The sequence below is a fragment of the Amia ocellicauda genome, chromosome 1 (assembly GCF_036373705.1).
Source record: "Amia ocellicauda isolate fAmiCal2 chromosome 1, fAmiCal2.hap1, whole genome shotgun sequence".
NCBI lineage: Eukaryota > Metazoa > Chordata > Actinopteri > Amiiformes > Amiidae > Amia > Amia ocellicauda.
This window is the reverse complement of record NC_089850.1, coordinates 56141156-56163019: the sequence shown is the minus strand read 5'-3', so window position 1 is coordinate 56163019 and position 21864 is coordinate 56141156. Positions and strand designations below refer to the sequence as shown.

At 42.3% G+C, this 21864-nt stretch overlaps 1 protein-coding gene across 4 annotated transcripts in view; it reads right to left on the bottom strand.

Moving 5' to 3' along the window:
- nrgnb (neurogranin (protein kinase C substrate, RC3) b) overlaps window positions 1-21864 on the bottom strand; it is a 49390-nt gene that overhangs the window by 11334 nt on the left and 16192 nt on the right. For all 4 annotated transcript variants that reach the window (XM_066710045.1, XM_066710050.1, XM_066710059.1 and 1 more), the window contains exon 6: window positions 4080-4290. In XM_066710045.1, coding sequence (XP_066566142.1) covers window positions 4080-4290 — 211 coding nt within the window. The remainder of the gene's footprint in view (window positions 1-4079; window positions 4291-21864) is intronic.

Below are 21864 nucleotides of genomic sequence, written 5' to 3'. Positions count from 1 at the left end.
ATTGGATAACTGAATACCTTCTGTTTGGAAGCTAAAGCGAAGTCTTTTCTACCTGCATTAAAAGTTTAATGTATACGTATATCATCGTCAGTGGCCTTTATTGCACCATGGCTCTACTGAGGACCTCCCCAAGATGTTTCCACTTACTTGTGATGTATAGGCATTGTCTCTTTTCCAGACACAGGGGTTTAATAGCCCCAAATTGGCGTGACCTGGAAAAGAGACAGTGTTAATTGAAAACATAAAAAAATCTTAGGGAGAAGGCCTTCGTCTACCAGTGGATCAATAAAGACAGATGAAAAAGAAGTTGATCAAACCTAGGATGCGTTTGTAACCAAGCCACACTGTTCATTGTAGCCGAAGCCTTGGTAAAAGAACAAATGCTTTGTGTATCCAAATTAATTTTACTGATAATAACATTTACAAAGCTTTGGAAGCGGAGGCTCCCAGGAGGTAGAAAGTTGTTTACAAATAAACCAAAACACTGTGAGTCATAACCTCCTGTTGGCATCTACGGCGCTTCTGTGTGAGTCTACGATCCCACTGTTCCTCTCTTCTTACTAAATCTGTTTTTCCAGCAGCAGACCGAAGCTTGCCTGCAGGTTTACCGATAATGAGGTGTCCCAAGTTCTGTATAAACTGCACACGATCCACGCAGTTGCAGTTGGCATCTATGCGATACACGTACAAAGAAAGTACCGCCATGTTAAAATACCCAGCCCAAAAGGACCAGGCACAAACACATGCATGTTTTGTCACTTGGACATATACATCTTGCTAGGCCTTGGTCTTGAGGAATGCTATCATTTAAATGATGGGCACAGGAGTACAGTCGGTAAACTCATATTTTTGGTACCACCATCGTTTTAATAAGGTTGGGCTTAGCGTGTTGCCAACTGTAATCACATGTCTTTTGACCCACTGAACCCTACAGCTACCTCTCTGTCTGACAAGCAATCTGCAGTCCAGTTAATTATTTCACAGGCAGGCTTTTCTTCCTTGAGCCACAGTCAGGACACTACCAGGAGAGGTGCCTTCTTGGAAGAGACACATAGGTCGATGACACGGACGCTGTTCTGGTGAATTTGATCTAGATCGAGTTCCAGAACTTCATATGCAGAACGATTACAAGGAACGTACATGGAAGTGAATCAACGGGATGAGCACAGGCAGCCATCCGATCCAATTGATCTCCACCATTCAGTGAGAATGTAGGTGTCAACCTACTGGATTAAATGTCTCTCTGTGTCTCTCGAAGACATCAGATGCAGGCAGCTGGAACCTACAGACTGGCCTGCGAATAATTCAACATTTGTAATGATAATGATACAAAAAATAAAAAATAAAGGAAGAGAGTGCTCCCCCTTGGGGCGTCTGATATAAAAAAAGAAGACTCCTCCAAGTGTCCTACAGCCTGGAACCCAGCCCAGTGTCATTCTTGGCTTCAGCTTGGAGTCGCGGCACGGGGTGCTGCACAACTTTTGTTAGGCAAATACCGGTTGAGGAAGCACACAAGTGTGTTCGGTACAGTTCGGCACACACCAACGCCTCCTGCGGCTACTCAAGCACCTGTACAGTTGAAGGTGTTGTTTCATCTCCATCAAACTCTCTGAAGGTGGGAGAGGTGAACTCGAGGCATTCAGGGGTTTGGACAACAGAGGGGGGGTTTGGCAAAGTGTGTATTGCAGGACACATGCCTTATCTCCGTCCTGTCGCGGAAGTGAAAGCGATGGGTCGAGTTTGAATCCGTGAGGTTTCCAAATTGGAGGCAGGTAATTTTAGACTCTATAAAAATAAAATAAATAAATAAACTGCTCATTGTCGAGGAGAGGAGCTGTTGTTAGAAGGAGAGAAATGTTGTGTGAAGTCAGAGGAGCTTAATGAAGAGTGCACTGCTTTCCTGTTGTACACATGCTGGGGGAAGATAAGCTACTATTGTCTTGTCAATTAAGCAGTACATTCACAACACCAACTAAAAATATATATATGTATACCTGTGCAGAATCTGATACGCTATTACAGTCCAGAAAAGTGAATGAAGATGGGTGTTTAGTATAAAAACTAGAGGATTTGGAGATGAAGACAGTGTGTGAACATAGAAATAGAAATGGAAGTCAGGCACTGTTCGCTGGAGATGTGAACACGGTTTCCTCTGGGCAAAAACACATTCCTGACTGGCTTCAAAGTCTGTGAAAAAGCCAGGGATATAAAGCAGATAGATAAGTGGTTATCCTGTTCCTTTCAGAGAGAGCTTCTGACACCCCTGTCACGGCACAATCTGATCGAACCTTTGTGCTCGCCGACACACCTGTCAATGGTGATCTTTTTAGGACAGTTTTAAAGAAATGAAATCAACCACACATCTAAAAGAGGAAACATTACCGAGGGCTGACGCCACAGTACAGAACTTCTAACGGCTCCAATTTGGAAACACATCAGTTGTGATTGATTGCGCTGAATGCAGTTTAAAGTGCTTTAAAGTCCTGACAAGCCGGGCGACGCTGTTGGCTTCTGGTGGACTGTGGCAGTGCGACGAAGACGCATTAGCTTAGGGGCAAAGTAACAGTCTTTAAAATGACCGCTAATGGAAAGAGATGATGTAGCTATTTAGCAAGTTATTCTGAATATGTAAACCCAAGTCTGGAGACGAGATATTTGAAATGTATTTGTCCCTGTGGAAGGATTATTTTTCCACTGTATCTGCAGTGTAGTCTTGTTAAATATGGTAAAGCTGGGGAGCGCTTGTTCAAATATCTACCAATCACAGCACAGGGTATACTGGACGGAAGAAAAATGGAAAGCTAATGGATGGAAACATACTTCCTATAATAAGTTCATGGCAGTGCACAAATGGGTTTCGATACTTTCTCCTCTCTGAGATCAACCTCTATAACTCATGATACAAAAGCCCAAAATGAATTGTCTAGGTCCGGTATTTTATTGAGCTTTTTGTGACAATGTTGTGTGATGATCTGAAGCATGACAGATTTCATACATCTGTAATATCATAACAAATCAAAAGGACTTTTTTTCTGTAATAGAGTCTCAATCCAAAATACATCTCTGTTAGTATTTGCTCTATACAAGTAGGAAGGAAGGAGTTAGTCTCGTCATAATTAGTCTAATTAAAGTTGTGGAGCTCATTGACACTCTGAGGTACCCAAGGCACAACGCTTTGAATCCTTCAGGACTATAATTAACTAAAGCTTACTTGTCACTGGAGTGCTGTGCTTTTGAATTCATGATTCAGTGGAATAGGACACCAAAGGCTGAGGGCTTTAACTTTCGATCAAATAAATAAAATGTTATCTGGATTATGGGACCTGTTGAAGGTTCCAGAAAAGTGGCGAGGTTTAAACTCAAGTATGGAGGTCGTCTGAAGATGAGACTAAGGGAGAGGAATCCTTCCACACTGTAAACATATCCCTCAGCTTAAAATCAGGGTTTTCCTCCTTGCTGAGCAGCTGAGAGCCTTCTGCGTTTTACACAAAGCCCAATGATTTTTCGGTCTGCACAGCAACCTGCTTTACCCTTATTTTTCATACTCAGAATGGGAATCATTTATAGATTCAGACGTTGTTTGTGTCCCCTTTAGGCTTTCACTTCTGATGTGGGCTTGCTTTTGGGAAAGTGACGGCGACAAAGACATGTTCATATTCCACACTTCCGAGCATCTCTTTCAAATATGTTTTTACCATCAGACATTATTAGCCTGCCATCTATGCTTGTATCCAGCAAATAATTCAAAAAATAAAGTAACACAGGCAGAGAGTGTTTTCTACGATTCCTCTCAAAACACACAAAACACAAAACAAAGTCTTGGAGCCTCCTGACTTATACTTTTCTTTCTGAATTTTTTTGGAAGGTTTTCCAATAGAATACAATCTAAATCAAATGCAATCTTTTGCCTGTGGTGTTGTGACAAACTGAAAGCAGAATCAGCTTAGAAGGGGTTGCTATCCATCTGTGTCACTCGATTTGGAACAGATGAAGGGAACACTTTGCAGGCTACTGCAGAGATGGGCTCAGTGGGTCCACATGGAAAGTGGATTTTGTTCTGAAAGATGCTGGGCTCCTACCTGCCTCCCTCTGACTGCCGTTGAGCGACTCTCCGGAGCTCTCCCCCACGCCGCTGCTGCTCACTTCGTCCCTGGGCTTGTCGTCTTTCATCTTCTTCCGAGTCATGTGGCCACGGAAGCCGGCCTGGATCTTGGCAGCAGCTTTGTTGGCCTCGGGGTCATCCAGGGGGATGTCCATGATGTCTTCCTCGGCCTGCTTACTGCAGTCTTCCTGAAGGACAGACACAACATAGACACAATTCAGCCAGGAAGAACTGCCAAGGGATACGCCCAAGAGATACGCTATCTGTGTGGTGTCCGTGGGTCACATTTGTGATTAAATAACTTCCGATACAGTTGAATCAACAACAAACAGGAGGGGATTGAAGTTAACACTGTTAAAAGGCCTGAGTTCTCAAAGGAGGCTGAGTGAAAATGAAGCCACAGGCAGAACTAATTCCAGTACACCGTGGTCAAAGCCAGACCTGGGTTCAAATAGCTCCGCGAATGCCCTTCAAGGTACTTTCACTAATGTTTTGAAACCCCTTCCTTTCCGAAGGTGAAAGACCGTCAGGGAACCAGTATTTGTCAACACAACGGTTCATAAGCCTCTCGACTAGAGGTTTATTGGTTGGCTGATTAATCGTGGCCGATAACAACTTTTTGAAACCATTGTTAATCAGCAGAAATTAACACCAAATTTCACCAAATCCGTCCCACAGGTTGCAGTTTTAGTTTCTGTGCAGGACTTTTTCAGACATTTTATTTCATTCAGACTCATTCAGTATTCAGAATGTGGAAAGTTATTATTTTGTTGTTTATTTTGAATTGATCTATTTAATTTATTTTATACAATTTCATAGTGCATACTGTTATTTGTTTTGATGACGTTCAAACTGAGGCAGTTTTACATTGAGTGCTATATTTTTATACAATATATAAAAAAATATACATTTTATGGATAATTGGCCGATTCATTGGAAATCGGCTTTTTCCCCAACCCTAATTGTCATCCGTATCGCTTTTGAAAATCCACTATCGGTCTACTCTCAATCACTGCATAAATGTCCCCTTCAAATCCTCATCACGTGGGTCTGATTGAACTGAATTAGTAGAGATGTAGAGCTGTGAGAAAGTCGTGCCTGGATGAACAAGGTCTTTGCCGACGCATTTGAGCCCAAGTCTGTCTGAAGCAGAAGTAAAAACCAGACCATCCTTCATCCGTGCTATATTAATGTTGCTCACAATTCTTGGTAGAACAGATTTTAAAGGGAACTCTGGATAATGAGATTCCCAGCTGTGCAGTGAGAGCCATTAACATTGAAACAAGTGAGGATCCTACTTTACTAACTATCTGGCATTTATTGTAGACCTTCAACCGTAGCAATTGTATTCACACTTTGCCTTTGGGATAATTTTGCTGCAGTAAGTCTGTACTGTTTCCATGGCAATAGCTTGGTACAGGCATTGTGAGACGCATTTGTTCCAACTTACAAACCCATTAGGACTAACAGAGTTTCAGACCACTCCACACACTGTTAATGCCGCGGCGCTATTCATATTCGGACGAGTTTAAGACAAAAGCATGTGCGTGACTGACAATCGCATTCAAAGTACACAGTGTGGTGTTCATTTGGATCATCTGTGAGGCGGAACAAGCCGTCACATTCGCCGTTAGTATTGCCAGTCCTCATTCCACCAATTAGTGTCCATCCTGCAGGTCACAAAACACACACATACACACAGCGCTACAAGGCTGGTTCAAGTGAAAAAGTCAATTGGGTTACGAATGAACTCTGGCTGGAGTTTCTGATGACAAAATAATGAACAAAAATGACTTTGATATGAGAACGCACGACTCGTATCCAAACTAGTTCAGGCCAACTCAGAGGACACATGACTGTAACTGCTCCAGGCATCAGATGAATTATTGCTGTATTTGTTTATTTAAGCTACAATCACAGGCGATTTGCAACTGAATAACATGTAATACAACACGATAATCTCAGAAGTTACTGTCAGGAAGTAAAACAAATCACAGACTTAACTGGTGCTTTTCGGTGATGTGAAAAATACAATAAGAAATTCATTGAATTATAAAAGGAGTAGGATTCACAAGGAAGTACAGTAACAGAGCGTGGATTTCACAGCCGCCATCTGGACCACATTTCAGTACGCGGCACTCTCTGGCAGAGCTGTGACTGAGGGGTCTGATACAGCGCCCATTTTGAGAGCAGTCTGAAGAACGCCTGCGCTCTTGGAAAGGGAACATGAAACAGCAGCCTCCACTGAAACTAAACCTCATTGCCTGGAGAAGAGAAGATAACATCAGCCATCGCGACCCGAGAGGCCGTGCGCAGTCTGATACACTAAGCACTGGTAGATCTTTCTCTCTTCCACAGGTGACGAGAGGACAGAAACGACACCTGATACACAAAGCTATGATCTATGAAGCAGTCTTGGGGATCGTTTAGTCGAAGAGTTGACCTGTTATAATCTTTTAAACTCTTCTATTGAGGTCTTATTAGAACCCAGACACGAATGGTTAGTTCTGTACATGTTGTTAGCTGCAAAAAGTGTGTTTACATGAAAGCTCTGTTGTTTACAGTGATATTCAGTCATGCAAGACTTTTTCATGTGGGGTTTAGTTGACAGATGATACTGACAGAAAGCAACGCACTGGCTGGAACTTCGAGAGTATGTTTGCAAAGGCATATCAAAGCGAACATTTGTTTTTGTTTCCTTGTCGGTTTTCTTATGGATGTCTCAATGCCCCCGTGTGTGCTAATCAAACTAGCCGCTGTCCAGAACACACACCCTCACGGCACTGCATCGCTGCAAAAGAGTCTCCTCCAGACATGTGACTGGTACACTCTCCACTGCCTGCCGAGTCCCCAGCCATGTCCTCTGAGGACAGGGTTTCCGGTTTTGCCTGCAGAGGTCCCCAGCTTTTCTTTTTTTTTTTTTTTTTTTTTTGCCTTTCGCTGTTAATTGCTGAGGGACTGGAGCAGGCCTGGCCTACCCACGTCACTGAAGGAGCTCGAGGACCAGTGATTGAGCCCAAAGCCCAGAAACAAAGCTTCCCTCGGGACCCCTGTGACATGCAGGGAGCTGAAGATAAATAGCACGCCACTGTGTTATGCGGGACCAGGCGCTAATGATCGGGAGATTTTTTTTCACCCAAATTGCCAAATACAGACCAGTAAATTACCAATAAATTTTTCTGATGTAAGAGATGCACCCTGTAAAAAATGTTGATTTGCAGCCGTGTTCCGTGTTCCGTGTTCCGTGTTCCGTGTTCCGTGTTCCGTGTTCCGTGTTCCGTGTTCCGTGTTCCGTGTTCCGTGTTCCGTGTTCCGTGTTCCGTGTTTCCTCTCTTTCTCTCCACCACCTGCTTCCCCCCCCCAACAAACAAAGGCTGCCGGCATCCTGCTTTTAAACAGGAGCCGGCCAATGAGAACCATCCTGCAGGTCATGCATTTTCCATGTCCTGCTTCCTCTCCCGGGGCATCTGGGAGATGTAGTGCTGGCCACGGCAGCAGTCACCTGCCCAGCCCAGCACTATGTCACAATATATATTCACCATAAACTGAACTGGCAGCGAAGAAAGATATGGAGATCTGTATTTTAACAGGCCATTTGTTGCATTGTGTGTTAGTGCGTTCGTGCAATGATCTTGACTGAGCTGAGAGTGCTTCAACTTTAATGTACTTAATTGAATTTGCTGCTTATTGATCAGATTAAATCGTTAGTTGGAATTAGTTCTGGGAGGGAATGAAATGTCCAAGGTTGCCGATTCTGGCTGCACACGAGTGATGTCCAGTGTTCACTAGTTGCAAAAACGAGTTTTGAATAAATTAAGTAAATAAATATAGCAGCTTTTCCCTAAAGTAATGTACTGACTTCTATGCGTTAATGCTGGTGCAACACAGGGAAATCTAGGGGAAAATTTCACTAGAGAGTCGTGCTGTTCCCAGATGGTTTGTTTCCGTATACATGTGTATTTCAGATTAAACATACAGCAGCACTGTTATAACGGTAAACAAACAAACAAATACATTAAAATAATAATAGTTAAGTGCTGATCTGCTTAGTGTACAATCAGTTATATTGTCTTAGGCCTGGTAACAGCAGATTTGTTTCATATGAGCTGGAGTTGTCTGTACATCAGATGTCTGTTGGCACTTTTGTTAACCTCAGTTTATTTATTCCCTTGCAGCCCACTGCAGCAACTCTCTTTAGCACAACATTACATAAATAACAAAGGAGGGAGCTCCCTAATTCCTGCCATGCTGCTCATTTTAATCAAGGACCCAAAGACAAAAGCAACAAGCTCAATAGATTCCAGTGAAATCAGAGTTAGTCAACATTTCTGAAGGACTCGTTGGATGAGTTTACTGTTTGCTCCAGTCCAATATTTGGTCTCAACCCTAGCCAGAGACAGCCTAGGGTTGAGAATCAGACCCGAAATTAAAATAGTTGACATTTAAAAAACATTGACGCTTGGCCGAACTGGGAATTTGGCCTCCGAGTTGTGACATTCACCCTTTGGTTGTTTTAAGGGATGTCTTTATTTGTACACTTCTTATAATCCAGGTTCTAAGTAAAGTCTTCCCTGGTTAAACTGCCGATTTGGGTTTGGGCTTATAAAGGTTAGTGTTTTAGACAGAAACTACTATATATTAGTGGGAAAAGGGAGGGGAAGCTGGTGAGAAGAGAGGGTGGCACGGTCTTGTTTCATCATTTCGGTATCGCCTCTAACTAACAGACAGGGAGGGCCATCTCATTCAGTGACGAGGCCGTCGTGTCCTTAAGCAGCCAGACCAGAGCCTCTAACGTGAGAATATTTATTACATTAGCGAACATGTCACCAGAGAGTAAGCTAATAGCCGGTACAGCAGCAAGTAGTATGTCGGACAGACTCCTGACTCAATTATATGGCTGAACTCACAAGCTCTTCATTGCTCCGACATCAAACAGAAACAGATTTCTCATTAATGAGAACTAGAAACATCCATTTACAGAGAGGCAGAAAGCATTTGTGGGGGAAGTAAAATTAAATATGTTCTCCATCCCTGAAGACTCAACATTTTCCACGGCCTGCCTGAACTAGCTTTCAAGATATGAATTAACCTGAAGATCTATGCCAGGGATTCACCGAGATGCATTTCTGAGTGAATTTTGCAGTAAGGTGTTAGTAAAAAATCTAAAATTAAAAAATTAAGAACAGTAATGAATCTCAGAGTAACCTTATTTCAAAACCCAAAGCGACAGTATACAACAATGAGGAGGAATTGCATATAAGGAAAAAAACATCTGCACCACACATATCCCACACGCATTTCAGTTATTTCTCTTTGCTTAAAAACATCAACTATAACCATATCTGTCATATTTGGCATGCGTTTGCTGGGCGGCGAATAAAACCAATATCAAAGATAACAACAAAAAAAGTATACAGGAAAATCTATGGGTGTAAATAGGAAATAGTCAGAATTCTTCGGATTGTGTGGATTTTAAACATGACCCAACCTTGTGTGGCAGCAGGAATATAAATTGTGCAGGGGCTGCCACAATATCGAGCAGAAAGCAAATAAATAATGCAGCTTTTCATCTCTCTTTTAATATAAGAGGTGCTTTATTTTAATCCCACAGGGGCAATCACTCTCCCTCGAGTCAACAGCAGTGATGGTACGAGATATTCGGCTGCAAAATACAGCATGTTCCGCACTCCGTGTAAACTCGTTTCGCCAGACACACAAACTTCAAGCCTTTTCTTCCAGCCTCCTCGGGGACAGGGTTGAAAGTGATTTGAATTCCCCCCTTGTTCATCTCCATTATCCACAGAGACGAGAAAGTCTTTGTAGAGAGAACTTCGAACGGAAGGCTCGTACCTTGCAGAGATCTTAAACGTTCACTCATGTAGGGGCAATTATTTTATTCTGTCTGTTGACAAAATCATCATACCAGCTGTCTACTGCACCACATCTGAAGCTCCATATGATCTGTGAAGTAACAGCGATGGGCCTCAGATATAGACTGAATCCCCTTCCAGATGACGGAAATGTTGGTGGGTTTTAAAGCTGGCAGATATAAAATGAAATTCTGTGATGAGAAAAGTGTAACAGTAAAAGCATCTGCTGCCTTTTGGTTCATTTAAGTTTAAAGATGTCATTGATTGTAGAATATGGATGTGAAGCAATTTGTTAAGCTCAAGTGTGAATTCTCTATTATTTAATGGTGACACTTCAGCCCCGAATTAAATACTAATAGGTTGATTGTAATAGCACAGCCGACAAAAAAACAAAATAGCTGTCAAATACACCCAATGATGAAACTACATTGTGTGAGGATGTCACTGTTTGGCTCTTTTCAAACCCAAACCCAAAGAGTGGGAGTGTAACCACCTACCATTTAAACAGACTTTCATTAGTTGCTTGTACTAATGTTGAATAAGCTGTCCAGATTTCTATATCTCAGGCAGGCAGACTTTGCGGCAATGCTTTAGAGTTAGTTACATGGTATGCAAAAAACAAAACGAACAAACAAACAAAACAATAAATCGATCAATCAGGCAGACGTCAGTTTCATACAAAATGCTTTTTAGCACGGCTCCAGTTCTGAGATGACGTGAAAATAGGCATTTAGAATCCTTTTATTTGGACCTTCTAGTTTAATCATTTAAAACAATAACATGACATACTATTAAGTAAGACGGGACTTCATTTTAGTACATGAATGTAACTTTACCTGAAGTATTTAAATATTTATTTATGTGTGTGTGTGTGTGTGTGCTTAATTAAACCATTTTGAAATATTTCCGAGGTGCAGAATTAATAAGTTCTCGGCCTTACATGAGATTATGAAGCTTTACCCCTGTTCTTCAGTTATTTTGCTGGATCCAAAGGCACTGCTTGTTCCTGAGATCTCAGCTGGCAGATCTTTGAAAGGCATCAAATATTCTAGAACATTCTCTTTTCAGACAGTGCCCCTTCTCTTTCTGTGTTCATCCACTTTCACTTGATTTGCTAGCTTCCACATTACTGTAGTCTATTTACTATTTCAATTGACTGAATCACTGCCTACAAAAACGTCTTAAACTATCCGAATATTTCCACTGGCATTATCACTCCCACCACTGCACCCTGCCCCACACACCCCTCTCAGCCCCAACCAAATACCCCTATCAATCAATAATAATAAGAAGAGGAGTGTTGAGTGTTAGTCCACACACACTAGTGGTGATGATGTTTTTAATGTTCAGACTATGCACCAATATTAATCAAAAGCAATACATCAATAAGTATACAAATATCCTACTGAGATGGGTGGATAGATCATTCAATTTCTAAGCAATGCAGTGAACGTTTTGCAGGCACAAACAGACGTCATATTTTAGAAAACAAGTTTACATCAAAGTTCAGAAGTAGCAGCCGCGGAAAGACTGTGAACTTTGAAGTGGCGCATTAAGACACAGGGATCGGCAGACAGCGCAGGGGCTGCGCACGTCAGCTCATTAGCCGTGATTAGAGGGGCTTAAGAGCTGCTGGGATGCGGGGGAGGTGGGTAAAGACAGCTTTCTTCTCTATAAGCACAATTAAACAGGTCACAGTCAAACAGGTAACATTTGCATGCTGCATAATATATATATATATATACACACACACACATTATATTTGACTCGATTTTCTTCGCAGCGATGCTTAGCTATGTAATTGCAACACATGGATCCACACCTAAAGTATCCAAGCCGTCGGAGAAACTGGGGAGAAGAAATCCGTCCCAGTTTGACATACTGTACCTGCCTGTCACTCGCCTATCAGCTCTGCTTATTTTAATCGCACTGTCCCAATGCGATTTTATTATCGTACAATGCTGGTGCCCTTGTGCCAATTACTTATTGCGACTTATGTTGCGACTCGGTAACCCTGTTAACCCTGTTAAAAGTAAAAACAACTTAAATCGTATAGCTGTGCAAATAGTCGACTATTCCGACATGACACAATAATAAGAATATTACAGCCCCAAATAACTTTTGCCCAGTTAAAAACGCCCAGTGTCTTAGTCCACCTGGCAGACTGACCGGTCCAAGTAACCGCATGCGCACCAGCTCGCCAGCAAATATTTATGCCGGTTATGATGTCGATATCAATGCCATACCAAGTTATGTGATTTTGGACACAGGAGAACAAAAAAGCATACAAAGACATGCATCTTACTTCACGTTTTAATAAAATACTTCCGTTTATCACAGGCAAATAAGTAACAATTGTTCTTAGTTATTTATAGAGGTTTAACTTACGTTGTAGCACTCCATTGCCCGCGGATAACGAGATTAAAATCTTGGAAATGGATCCTATCGTCCTATGGAAAAAAAGTCGCATGTAGTTCTTGCCTCCAACACCGAGCGTCTTCTGCAAATAGTCAAGTGCGCTCTCTCTCTCTCTCTCTCTCTCTCTCTCTCTCTCTCTCTCTCTCTCTCTCTCTCTCTCTCTCTCTCTCTCTCCACCTCCTACCTCATTACACAATCTGCCTTCTCAAAGCAGCTGACCCCATCAGCATATATCACAAGTTCACAAGAAACTCTGTCTATAGGACGTGTGCTAAATCCCCTGTTACCACCGCAGAGAAATCCGTTTCATTTTAGCATGTCACCGGGCTGTACTGGGCAATATCCCACTTTCCCTTTTTCTAAGTGTCGTTTAACACGCTTCATCTGAAAAAGCATAAATTGCGCCCTGAAGTCAACGCATTATTAACCTGCTTGATTTGAGCTGTTAAGCCCCTGCTGCTAAACGCTGATATTAGGACCATGGGCAGTGTTAGGAATATTAAACGCAAATAAAAAATGCTAATGGCAGGCTGTATAAACCATGCATTATTTAATGCTACCGAAATGTTTCTGCACCGCTTTCCTCGGGCTATTTTCCCATAGCGGTCTTCTGCAAACCAGACTCATGCCAACGTGGGTGAGCGCACGCCTTATTGATTTATTCCTTAAGACTAAATCGCTGTGCATACCCATGTCTTACATATTTCTCCCTCACCTCCTCACCCGCCACTGAAAAGTCTTTGGTTTTTTTTCACAGTGCTTCCAAATTTAGGTGGGCTGCTGAAGCTCAAACTGAAATGGATCATGACAAACCTAGAAATTGACTCTCCCGGTGGAGTGAAAGCAGTGTAGACAGATCCATAATACATGTGTGTTTTTAAAGGGGAATGTGGCAGTTAAATACTGCAGGTCCTTTTATTTCAGAGGAGGTATGTTACACCTCTTTAATCATAGAGGAGGTGGCTAGTGCATAACATTGGTCCATTTTATTTGGGCATACATTTGTTGATCAAGTGGATAAAATACAGAACAGATCGAACAGCCTTTCACTCTGGAAAGTCAGTATGAAAATATGCAGAAAGTCTTGCACATTTTTGTGCAAAGTACACTTATCTCCTGGTGAAAAGAACTGTACACAATATAGGCCACAACATTAACTGAATGCACAACTGTTGATCACACTAATCCTGACTAATCTTTTTAACTCAAGATCTGCCTCGGAAACTACAGTGGTAAATCCTCTTTCAGTCCTGAAGTTTGCCGCGGCCTCTCATTTGGTTCTGCAGCAGCCAAGTTACCATATGGAAGAGAGTTCAGAGAGCATGCTCCCCCGTGTGGGCTGAAGACAGGGAGAGTAACACTTGTCTTGTTATGTTTGTGGGGGTGGAAATCTGTGCAGAGACACTGGCCCTTACTCCAAGTGACATCCTGCAGGGCACAGAGGCGAGAAAAACAAAAACATGGTGTTCTTGACACACAGGGCAGGGATTAGAACCTTTGAAATGGTATTCTGATATTCAGACTATGGAAATAGTGGTGAAATCTGTATTTGTCAAAGCGCAGAAACATGCTGGCTGGCAGATCATAACTGCTTGAACATAAGAAAGTTGTTACAGACGAGAGGAGGCCATTCGCCCCATCGTGCTCGTTTGGTGTCCATTAATAACTAAGTGATCAAGGATCCTATCCAGTCTGTTTTTGAATGTTCCCAAATTGTCTCTTCAGCCACATCGCTGGGGAGTTTGTTCAGATTGTGACGCCTCTCTGTGTGAAGAAGTGTCTCCTGTTTTCTGTCTTGAATGCCTTGAAGCCCAATTTCCATTTGTGTCCCCGGGTGCGTGTGTCCCTGCTGATCTGTAAAAGCTCCTCTGGTTTGATGTGGTCGATGCCTTTCATGATTTTGAAGACTTGGATCAAGTCCCCACGTAGTCTCCTCTGTTCCAGGGTGAAAAGGTTCAGGTCCTCAGTCTCTCAGTAGGACATTCCCTTCAGACCTGGAATAAGTCTGGTTGCTCTCCTCTGAACTGCCTCTAGAGCAGCGATATCTTTCTTGAAGTGTGGAGCCCAGAACTGTCCACAGTATCCAGATGAGCTCTAACTAGTGCATTGTACAGTCTGAACATCACTGCCCTTGTTCTCAATTCTACACTTTTGACAATAAAAAAGTGCTCTGAAGAAATGATCACACTCCAGCCCTTTCTGTGGGTCAGGAAAGCAGAGGTTGTTTGTGGCGGATGCTTAGTGTAGACCGCAAGGCATGCTTCGCTTGTTTCCCCTCCCTCAGGAACTCACAACGTATCCCAGTGTATGGTGGCTCACGATCGTCTTACAGGCCGAGACGTGTCAGAACGAAAAACAAATCTCATAGTTCACTAGTTTGTGTGTAATAAAACCATGCAACTCTCAGTGTGCAGGATTGAATTTAATGTTCAAAACCGTTGCACCAATCTTGTTTGTTTTTAATTCAGTTTGTTGCATTTCAGTGCCAGGTAAAATAAATCTCGTTCTACCCGTAAAGGGCTTGAAGTTCCCTTGGGTTGAGAAATGCTATTTAAAGGCTAGGCATTATTCATGTTTTGGTACACCCTTTCAACTTATTCTCTTGGTCTTCTGGTTAGCAGTAATACCTTAGATGCATTATTCTGTTATTAGCACAGCTAAGTGGAAATACTTCCAAAAAAGCAAAACAGCAGGTGAACATTTATTTGTTGAGAATTGTACGATGCTTCAGTGGCTTTTACCTGCCAGCCCCATACACCAGATCAACCTAACTGTGTGCAATTCTTTTTTTCTGCATGTGTGTATGTGTATCCTCATTAACATTTCAGACCTGCTGCATCCTTTCCCATCTCCGAACGCATCCCAGCATTCTCAGCACTTCAAAAAAGCCCGACTTCAAAAGGCAGAAGTGTTTAATTAACAGCACAATCTTAGCAGAAAGGTCAGAGAGGATGCATAATCTTGTTTGAGGAATTATGATTATAGGTCAGTCAGCAAAGAAAAGGCCGTTTGTGTAGAATTGTCATGCACGTACAACAACTCGCCACCGGTAGAAGGGAAACATTATCCCCCCCAACCTGTTATTTCTGCTCATAGTTTGAATAGCAATACAACACACTAGGAGGTAACACAATCAAGAGAGATGGATTCTCCCAGAAAAGTTTGGGAAATTTTTTTTAGGAAGAGTGAGTTTATTTCACTTCCCCCACAACAGTAGCAGGGGTTGTATCTTTTATTTAGTGTACAATGCCAAGCAGTGCTATTATATTCAGGCAGGCTCTGACAGCCTACACACTAAATAATAACGCCACAAAGTCGGCTCACACATTTCTACAGTTTCTAAAATAAAAGCAAAATAAAAAAAGACACCTACTTGAACGCAGTATACTCAACTGACCGCCGATCAATACCCTAATAATTTGAGTGAAACTAGAAAATAACTGAAGGCATTAATAACATCCTTACCAGAAATAAAATAATGCATGCTGCAGCTTTAAGTCACAATAGATCTTATTAAGTGTCAACACCAAAGATTATTGTAACAATATTACAACCAGGGACTGCATGTTTTAAACACAGTACAGATGAAGACAGCCGCAAGTTTCCATGTGATCGGAGTGAACCCCGAAGTCCCTGCTTTGCCGTCTCTAAGATGTGAAGGCAGATGGCAGTTTGAGCCGTGTGTGCCAGCGCGTGGGCAGGCTGAGTGGGCCGTCACAGAGGGCATACTGGTCGCTTTCAATCTGTACAAGCCGCAGTACTGTCAAAAAAACGGCTGGTGTGCAAACCCCATAAGGTTGTCTGGCTGATGTGTAGTCAGGTTTTTTTTTTTTTATATTTGATTATTTGAGTGTATTGTTCAGGGATGAGGAGAAACACACACAGACAACTCTGTAGTCTTCAGTCCATTTCTCTCTCTGTACCGGGTGGACTCCACCGAGTGAGCGCCTCCTTTCCAGTCACCTTCGGAGGGGTGTTTAAAAGTGACCTGCTTCTTCCTCGGCGAATCAGACGAGCCGTTTCCCCCCGAACAGATGCTAACATCGTTTTGTTTTCTCCCAGGTAAAAATAGAAGTCGTACGCCGCGCAGGAAAAGGTGTGATCTTGTGACTGCAAATATCTCACTGCAAAATATGAGCAGGATGCTTATAAATGGACAGAGCTCCTTAAACACGAGACACCGATGTCTCAGATGTTAGCACATGTCCTCGGAGATTAAAACTTATTGGGCTTGTGACGGCAACCCAGGGAAAGGTTTACATCATTCTGCATTTAATTTTGATTTCGGTTTTTGAATTTCATAGACACCCATCCAACTGCCTGCAAGTCAAAATGCCTTCCACTTTCACACATATGTATTACAGTCAGATGCTAACCTCATTTTGTCTCTCCCAGGTAAAAATAGAAGTCATGTGCCACCCCAGGGACATGTGTGATCTCAAGCAATTGTTGATGGTAGGAAAATATCGAATGGTTCAGGGGAAAAGCTTTTGAAAACCACGGCAAAGATGAAGCAGAAGAGGAATGATCAAGCACGGGAATACATAAGGCACTGCCCAATTTGGAGGGAACAAAAACCCTTGCCGAGTCTCTGGTTCAGGAGTGAGACCGAGAGGGGATGCATATTGAGGAAGCCAGTAGACCAAACCAATAAAGACAGAACCCTTGCATCATAAAGTATAATGTGAAGGACATTAAAAGGGAGATGAAAAGGCTCGAGAGTAGCTACGGCCCACTGGGGTTTTGGATAGGAAATGACTTGCAAAACCAAAACAAACTGGGCGAAAGCGCTACAAAGGTTCGACTCCTCAGCTGTGGCAGATTGCATTCGATAGGGCTGTTGTTTTTCAAATGTAACAATCTCTGGGATTACAAAATCAATGCTCAGGCATCTTACATAATAAACATTGTCACTGGACTGGGTATTGGGGGAACCTGGTTTGAGCCGTGCCCAGCATTTTCCTCGCTTTATTGACGATTGTAAATGTCCTTAGCATAGCACTGGGACCACCTACACTGAAATTAATGGATACAGGCTCTTTGTCTGGCAAAGCCTCCTCTCTCTCTCTCCTTCTCTTTTTTTTCCCTCTCCACCTCCACTCTGTTCAATATTGCCCTTCTGATTCTAAGCTCCATATTAACATATTGTTGAAATAAAAGATATCGTTTTTGTTGCTCCGTCTACAGGTTTTTTTTGGTGTGCCGGGCTGAGCTGTCACTTCACCCACACACCTCAAACAGCAAAGCCAGAGAAAAGTAGGACTTAGGTGGCTTAGAGTCACGCAGGGCTTGAAAAGCGACTGCACTTCACACATCCACTCCAGTGAGTGTGCGTCGCCGCATGTGGCACATTGTAAACCGGAGACTTGGACACAGCTGGTGGTGAGACAATGCTACGAAGGGTTTTTTTCTTGGGACAAATCCAGCATCTCTGAAACATGGAAGAGATCCATACCAGAACCAGAGAAAAATCATCACCTTGCACAAAGAAAATCGCAAGGCAAATTTCCAAACTGTTTAGTCCATTCTGTGGATATAGCATACAATCTAAAACTGCTTCTAAGAGGATTCAAGATGTTTGTGATTTCTTGTTTATGATTCTGTCTCATTTACTTGCATATTAAGGGAAAATATAGATATATACTTCACTTTTAAGATTTTAGTTGTGGCTCATGGCCTCAAGAAAGCTATTAGACTGTGACCCAAACTTACTGTATTGAATTTAAAACCTATACATTTAAACACTCCTCAGGTTGTACGGAGAAATTAAAAGCACAGTATGTAACCAGATGGAGTAACAAGTGGTGTCGTGGAATTGTATTTTTCCAAGAAGTCCACCATTTGGTATTTAATAGACAGCATCTAATGGTGTCTATTGAACATGATACAGAAGGCGTCTACATAAAGGACAGAAAAAAAACATGCAATCCAGTATTTTGTAGTGGGCGGCCAAGTCAAGATTTCGACTTAATCTGGGTCTCTGGAGACTTCTGGAACTCGTTTAGAATCAGGTCATAGTGCATACATTCAATACCGCTACTGTGCATGTTCCTTACTCTGTAGTTCTTGCTGGTAGTAACAGTTAAATGGTTAACAGAATTTAAAATAGAAGTTGAGTTTCTATTACTAGACTCCATGGACAGTTTATGAGACGGTCTTGCCTCAAACCAAACTGTGGATGTGAAGCCAAGCACGAGGTATTTATGAAGGAGGGTGTGCAGAGGTGGGATAATATTATTAGGACATAGATCTAAAAGGAATTTGCATACACAAGCAGTAAGATGTGAAAGCTACAATAACACCCGGCATAAAAACAAAGAGCTCTCCCTAAGTGCACGCAACCCAACATACACAACCATATTACAGTATATCTCTCCATCCCTGTAGAGTGCATTTTCGTGCCCACAATACATCACTTGTCTTGCCTGCCTGTGATAAAAAAATAAATAAATCTGCAGCCCCTAACTCTGCTCAGCTCTTCCCTGCTCATGCGTCTCCCTCTGTTCAATAAACAGGCGCTTTAGTTATTGCAGTGGGGATTGCCGGGTCCTGTGAATCAAAGGCAATAAGTATAATTTAATTGGAACTATTTTTCCTCCCCCTGTTCTGTAGCTGGGCCCGGCTTTTGATGTTTTATTCATCAGCGGTCCCCATGCGCTCGGTCCCAGAAAGAAAGAAGGAAAAAGAAAAGGAGAAAGCAAGAGAAGAGAAGAGAAGCATCTCTTGCGTGTCAGAGTAACTTGCCCCCATCGACTGCTCAAGTCACGTTCGGGATACCGGTGTATGGTCTCACTTCATTGTGGATTAGGTTCATCGGAGAATTAAAGCACCGGAGAACACGACGTGGTCCAGAGAGGCTGGCTAGACGAGCCGCGGCCGTGGTTTGCACGTTAAGGCCTTCCTCGCACGTCGCTCTGACATGACTTCACATACTGCCGCCGAGCTGTGCATTCGAGAGGGAAGTGACACGTACAGCTGTGTAGCTCCTGCCGCCGTTGCTTTTAACTCCCAAAGTGTGTATTTCACTATGACTTCCAGCTTCTGTGCATAATGTCTTTGGCCAACTGAGGCGCAGGAGATGGAATGGGGTCAGGGCTGGTCTAGCATTGTTTCTCTTTTCCCATTATTAGAAACTGTGTGTTTATATTAACACAGCTACTTGGGAAGAAATGAAATACAAAAACAAAGACCGAAAAAACTTTGCTCTGTAGTGAAGCAATAATGAAGGGCATCGACCACATCAAACCAGAGGAGCTTTTCCAGATCAGCAGGGACACACGCACCTGGGAACACAAGTGGAAATTGGGCTTCAAGACATTCAAGACAGAAAACAGGAGACACTTCTTCACACAGAGAGGCGTCACAATCTGAACAAACTCCCCAGCGATGTGGCTGAAGAGACAATTAGGGAACATTCAAAAACAGACTGGATAGGATCCTTGATCACTTAGTTATTAATGGACACCAAACGAGCACGATGGGGCGAATGGCCTCCTCTAAACTGGACACTTTATGTTCTTATGGTACTTATTTATAATGGAATGTATAATTGGAATCAACCAACTGTTTTTTACTAAAGCAGACTCAGATTATACTGCCTGTCTCAGTATGTACTGTGCCACAAAATGACACCAATAATAATGTTTTTCCGAGCACGACTGCTCCCTTCATTCCAGTCCCGTCAGAGACTGTTTTAAAGCCCTGTCGAAAGTTCGGCTCCACTACATGTAACTGTCTGTGTGTTGACAGCGCTTCGGTGAAAGCAGCACAATTTGTACCATTCAAACAGATTGGACTAAATAAATAAATACAACTGTTATTCTGCTTCTACAAGTAAGAGCTTCTTACACACTCCACAGGTCAGAGAGTCATGCTGGAAGTGCATCATTGTGTTATATAGATTAAGCGATGGAGAGCTAGGCATGAATAACCAATTTCACTGTTCTGTGATGCACTCTTTTTCCCCCACCAAAAGAGTCACTATAAATTGATGAGAAGACCTTGAAGGCTTTATTTTATCTTTCAGACCCACGGGGACAAAAACACCCCTCCCTCACTGCCAATTGTTTTAAAACATTTAAGGACAAAGAGACACACATTCAGTTCGACTCAGTTCGGCTACACTCCTCCAAAGCGATCCCATTACTCAAATAGATTGCCTTTTAAGTATCAAAGCACCGAGATGCACTTTCCTTGATCACATCATCAGCCAATTAACCAGAGACAACAGGAGCAGTTGCAGCGTCGTAAACAGCCGATTCAAAATCTTAATAATAGGTTTAAGTCAGGTTGGACAAAGGCATGTTGGAAAAGAGAGACGCTTCCTTATTAACTCTCAAGGGTATTTGTTTTTCAGTAAGGAATATTACCATAAGAAAGAGAACTCCTTGCTTGTTTTTACCATTGTGTCGGCATGCAATTTGGCTGTTCAGCGATCACACCATATGTGTGGGTGTCAGCGGGTCTTTTGCACTAGCTGCAAAAAAACTAAAAAAGATGCCAGCATTTCTGCTTCCAACTTTACACATCCCTAATATACTGAGCCAAATGAGACTGACGCACACACGATTTGCACAAGCTCATCTTCATGCTTATATTTCAAATCACAAAACTTTAAACCAGGCAATTTTAATATAATTGTTCTAAGAGATCTCAAAGAAGATTGTTTTGAATCCATTTTATTTTAAATCCATCATGTTTTGCATTATAAAGCCCTCCAAAATCTCTCTTTAGTGTAGGACTGTAAACTAAACCATGTTGTGCCAAGCTTGAACACAGATACTGCAGGTAAGACAACAAGTTTAATCTTGCAGCACTAAAAGACAAGGGTGATCTAATGCCCCCTGATTAATTAATCTACAGGGTCAACGAAACAGCGACTCGAAATAGAAACGATACCCGACCCTGTTTGGAGCTGAAGCATGGCGCTGTGCATTTGCAGGGAGGACATGGCCTATATTGACAAAAATTTCATGCTTTAGTTTTCAAGTTAAGTAGGCCAGTGGAGAGGGAGGGAAAAAAAAAAAAAAAAACAGATAAAGAGCTCTGCTTCTGATTTAGCATCATGTCTTAAAAGTGTCAGGGCTGAATAATCTTCCTCTCGGTCATAGAAGGAAACAAACGCCTTTTTTTTTTTTTTTTTTAAAGGGTCAAGGTAAATTTCCAGGAAAGGGTATCAGGGAAAAGTGCAGATATTTATTTGTGCCTGAATGTTCTCTATCCGTTTGGAGAGACTCTGTGCTGGCGAAAGAGATGCAGTAAATGCGAGCGATACACACAGATTTGAATTTGAAAGAATTGATTAGTAAAGCCATTTTAATATCTGTGCTAATACGGTGCATCATTGCCACACTATTTTACAAAGTCGGAGCTTGCAGAAAAAAATCTATTTGAATCTCATTTATCTTGCATTTCCAGTTGAGGCTTATTCCCAAGAGTGCAAGGCTTCTGCTCTGAATCCGTTTGCTTTACCTT